The sequence below is a fragment of the Arachis ipaensis genome, chromosome B02, assembly GCF_000816755.2.
Source record: "Arachis ipaensis cultivar K30076 chromosome B02, Araip1.1, whole genome shotgun sequence".
NCBI lineage: Eukaryota > Viridiplantae > Streptophyta > Magnoliopsida > Fabales > Fabaceae > Arachis > Arachis ipaensis.
Window position 1 is genome coordinate 108,144,336 of NC_029786.2, and position 5,002 is coordinate 108,149,337.

The following is a 5,002-nucleotide window of genomic DNA, read 5'->3' on the forward strand; positions in this document are numbered from 1 at the left end:
CCCCCCCCTCTCTCCTCCTCTCTTTTTCTTACAGAAGGAGTGTACAGACTCAGGATTTTGGAGGATTTTATTGTGCATTATTAATGGTCAAGTAAGAACTGGTTTTCTCTGTTTATTATTTCACGCTTGCTCAACGGTACTGTTTACATTTCTCTAATGTCCTTGAAGTTCATGTGTGGTATCTGCGGCTATGCTTCGAGTTTTTGGGAGAGATGTTGCAGAGCTCCCTTTAGTTGCAACGTGTTATAAGAACCGTGGAAAGGTAACTTGAATGGTTTCACAAAATGGAAGCTCGTTTTGAATGTGTTCAGCAATGATAGTCTTATTGCTATTATGCTGATTTGAGTAGTGGGATTAACTAGAAAAAACTGGTGGTGGTTGTGATATGATAACATTGGTTTGTCCTAAATAGGGTTATTTCCAAACGCTGTTCTCTTGCATTGAGAGGCTGCTGGCTTTCTTGAATGTGAAGAACTTTGTTCTACCAGCTGCTGAGGAAGCAATATCTATATGGACCGATAAATTTGGGTTTAGCCTGATGAAACCTGAGCAGGTATATATATACATACACACACATATTTCATTGTATAATTTATGAGCTAGATCAATACCTTGCCACTTGGTTTTGTGGCTAATAATTTAACTTAAATGGAAAAACATGATTTCAGCTTTACCCTTATGAATTATGATGCAGCTTAGCAATTATAGAAAGAACTTCAGTCAGATGATGGCATTCAAAGGGACAATTATGCTCGAAAAACCGGTTCCATCGTGTCGGATCGTCAATACCCGATCCTGAAAGGTCTCAATACAACAAAAGTCATTCATGAAAGAAGGGGAAACCCCCTAACTTTTGTGTTTACTATTACTCATTCTGCTGGTTCTGTACATGTATTTTAAGCCATTTTTGAACATTTGTTTTAACATTTATATTGTCGTTATCGTGTTTTACCGTTTTAGCTAAGCTACTCTATTAGTCTTGAGAATAGTGCTTTTACCAAGTTCCTGATGCTATGCAGAATAGTACAGCATGTCTTGGATTTTTAGATAAGCTTTTTAGTTAGTATAGCATTCTAATGCATCATTAAAAAGCATGAATAAACAAAAATTGCCAAAGCATCAAACCCACGTTAAGAGGAATAAATTTCAGTGTTTTTACCCCCCCAAATTTTAAGTTCCCACAACAACAAAATCGAGGAAATTGAAAAAAGGTGTACAGGGGAAGATGAAAAATTGAAGAGATGGCACGTGAGTTTCAACTGATCAGAATCAGAACTGGAATTGCCACTGGGAATGAAATTCAAGCGGCACAACATGAAGAGCTTGTGCGTTTTTTTTGTTGCATGCGCTTGCTGCTGCCGTCAACCAGGTGCTGTTTTTCTAAGGTGCAAAACGATGTGTCGTTGATGCTTACAATTCTGTTTTTAGTACCCCTCTCTACATCAACATCATCATCACCGGTAGATTCAAATATATACAAACTTGAAGTTTTTAACTTATGCCTCCCCTTTTGATGATTGATGGTCCTTAATATCTTGAATTAAGCATGAAATGCTCAAGCCAGATGAACCACCTTCTTCTAAAGACTTTCTTGCAATCTTTCCAAGTTGTATTGCCCTATCTCTTCTCTTTCTCCCTTCTTCACCACCCTCCATACACATCTCTATAGCTTCCATAACCCTATTTTTCTTCACCAAAATCCCACATTTCTTTTCATCACCAAACCTTACAGGAACCTCAACTCCTATTCTAACTCCAACCTTCAAAATTTCCACAACAAACTTCTCATTCAAGAATTGTTCAGCAAATAAAGGCCAAGTTATCAATGGTATCCCAAACGAAACACCTTCAATTGTTGAATTCCAACCACAATGAGTTAAGAAGCCTCCAATTGAAGGGTGTGATAGTATCATAATTTGTGGTGCCCAACCCTTAATCAAAAGTCCTCTCCCTTTGACCCTTCTTTCAAAACCCTCATCCTCTAACCATTTTTCTAGCTCTAATGATGAACTTTCATCAGCATTTTTTACCACCCAAATGAATGGCCTATTTGATGCTTCTAAACCTAACCCTATTTCTATCAATTGTGATGTTACAAGCCTACACAAGCTACCAAGGCATACATAGATGACTGACCTTGGCTCCATCAATGTTAGCCATTCCAAGCATTGGCTTTCTTCAATGGAAGGTTTGTTCCCTCTCTCAAACATGTCCAAACTTGCCTTGTTGATCAAGGAAACTGGTCCCATGCACCAAACCCTCTTGTTCATCACTCTTTGGTACTCCTCAATACAACCCTTTTCCAATTCCTCAAAACTATTCATCACAATACCATCGGAAGACATCTCCGCCTCGCGCATTTTGTCCCTATAATCATCCAAATCCGGAAGCGCAACAAAAGCTCCTGGAAGCTGTGCTCTTGATATCTCAATCTTCTGATGAATATGAGGAAGCCCCGGTATCACAAATCGCTCCAAGTCACTAGAGACTAAAGCATGTGAGTTGTGGAGCTTGATATTGTAGGAGCTTAGCAATGAGAAACATGACATGCCATGGAACACAAGCCTTGGAATCTTGAACCTTGCGGCGGTGATGGAAGTCCAAGATAGGCACTTATCGGAGATAATGCAACTTGGTGCATGATCATGAGTTCGAAGGTAGTGTTCCAAAGGTTCTTGAAGCATGTCAAGTGCATTGTAGAATCTCCTAAGAAGGTTTCTTGATGGCAAGGTATCTAGATTCTCACAGGCAAATGGTAGACCAACTTGTTGGCATGGGAATGGGATTATCAAGAGATAGATTTGGAGGCCTTGTTCAAATCTTGCTCTAAAAATTGTGTCCTCAAATCTTGAGGCATTCATTGGTGTGGTAACCAAGGTTACAATCACACCTTTTTGCTTTGCCAAGATCTTTGCTATGTCAATCATGGGAATCATGTGGCCTTGTGCAAAGAGTGGAACCAACACAAAGTGCAAGGCCATGGCCAAAGGCAAAAGTGTTAGGTGTGACTAGGTTGGGTTTTTGGCGTATGCTATGGTATGGCATGGTATTTAAATATAAACTATATTGTTGGGCTTAGTCATGTCTCACACCAAGGATTGACATTGACTTTGAAATTTGAATAATTCAAATATGTGATATCACTCGTATTAATTAGTGTTTTCACATGTATATATCTAATTCAATTATGGTGTCCTTTTTCTTTATACCCCCTCTAATAACAATTTTTCATTTGTAATTAAAATCATGAAATATTGAAACGCCATGGTAATATTATTATGCATATATATCAAATTAAATTCTTCAAGAATAGGGTATACGTGATTCATGGAGCGTTTTATAGATTATAACAAATGAGAGTCAAACTCAAATCATAACAATGTATGAGATGAAGACGTTTATAAGTAAAATGGATCGACTCCTTAATTAGCGTTTTTCATAAGTGTTAAGTCACCATATGGTGCCATATTAACCATTATTTTATAGCTCTTTTACCGTAATTCTTAACCCAACAAATTAAAAATTAGTTTATCGCTAATCTAAATCCCATTTAAAAAATTTGATACAAATCAATAAATTATTATATATAAAATAAAACTTAAATCTTAATACAAAAAGTGAATTTATTACTTATTTGACATATAAATTGGTTGTCTCATAGTGGAATCCGCGTTGATTTGGTCACAGGTTGCGTGACAAACGAGCAAATGTACATTTCTCTTTCTCAATTCTCATGTGATGTGCAGTGCCTACTATTATTTATAACTCGGTTTTGTTAGGTAGATAATGATTTTTTGTAAATAATGTGAATAATAAATTTTAGAATTGATCTAATGAAATAAAAAAATACTTCACTTTTAAATTATCTCATAAATTTTAATATTAGGATAATCATTTACATACCTAATGAATTAAACATCCAGTTATTATTAACTATACATGAGTAAATCGAATAAAAAAAATAATCATTCAATTAAAAATATTAAACATAATTATCTATATATTGAATTGAACATCTGATATATTTATTGTTTACATTATTTAGTGAAAAAAGTATAGGTAACTAACAAGATTTTTAAACAATGTGTAAACAATGTGAATTAATAAGGTTAAAAAGAGTAAATTTAATTAGTAACATTAAATTAGAGTGTAGTGTATTTTCATTTAATTGGTAGTTACGTTGTTCATGTTGTTCAAAATTTTCATTATTTCCCTAGCACTTCTCTATTTAATATTTTCATTGTCTATTTATACTTTTCTTTTATAAATCACTAGTTACTACCACCTAATTATCACCATAATATTTATTTTATTATTATATTTCTTTATGTAGTACAGTAGTAGTTGGCATTGTTTCCTGATTTGTTTGTGACTTTTGAACTTATCTAGATCTTAAATTATTGATATGTATCTTCTTCATGAAGCAGATAACATTATTGTACTATTAATAATATAATAATATTATTATTATTATTGTTAGTAAAATATTTGGTCGGAAAAAGAATATTAAAGATAAAATTGAAGAAGTTGCTTATCAAAAGCAAAATTACCGAGTATTTTTAAGAACATGTAAAAATGCCTAGAAATTTCATGCCTAATACGCAAAAATATTATTAATTTTATTAGATGATGACAAATATCATTTACACGAAAGTATGGAATTTCAAATTAAGTTGACTTTATAGGTGTCTGTTTTTTAGGAGATAACATGTCACACAGACTTTACCTTCCTTTTTCCTTTTCTAAAAGCTTTATAAAAGATGAAAAGTGTCACATGATTACACCAACTATATACTTATCAAAATAGTGAACTATACAAAATTGTAAAAAATTATATATGAAAGTGCTTATTAAATTAAGCTATTGTCCAGAGAATCAACCCCTTGTTTTCGTTTGCATGTAAAATTGAAGTTATTTTTATCAATATTTACTTTCACGTCAAAAAAGTAAAAGCTACCAACTCTTTATTTGACTTTGAGAATATGAACACAGGTACAATATT

The 5,002-nt window shown here is 33.7% G+C and overlaps 2 protein-coding genes across 2 annotated transcripts in view; one reads left to right on the forward strand and one right to left on the reverse strand.

Annotated features, from left to right (window-relative positions):
• LOC107626447 overlaps positions 1-1,051 on the forward strand; it is an 8,666-nt gene extending 7,615 nt beyond the window's left edge. The window contains exons 16-19 of the mRNA XM_016329327.2: positions 35-91; positions 169-262; positions 413-553; positions 695-1,051. Of these exons, the coding sequence (XP_016184813.1) occupies positions 35-91; positions 169-262; positions 413-553; positions 695-799 (397 nt within the window). The 3' untranslated portion in view covers positions 800-1,051. The remainder of the gene's footprint in view (positions 1-34; positions 92-168; positions 263-412; positions 554-694) is intronic.
• Positions 1,336-3,200, reverse strand: LOC107626448 (UDP-glycosyltransferase 73D1-like). The gene has a single exon (XM_016329328.2). It carries the CDS (start codon positions 2,979-2,981, stop codon positions 1,497-1,499), a length of 1,485 nt encoding a protein of 494 aa, XP_016184814.1. The 5' UTR covers positions 2,982-3,200; the 3' UTR covers positions 1,336-1,496.

What these genes read in the sequence shown, in the direction of transcription:
- LOC107626448 (XM_016329328.2), bottom strand. Translation starts at nt 2,981, where the DNA reads ATGGCCTTGCACTTTGTGTTGGTTCCACTCTTTGCACAAGGCCACATG.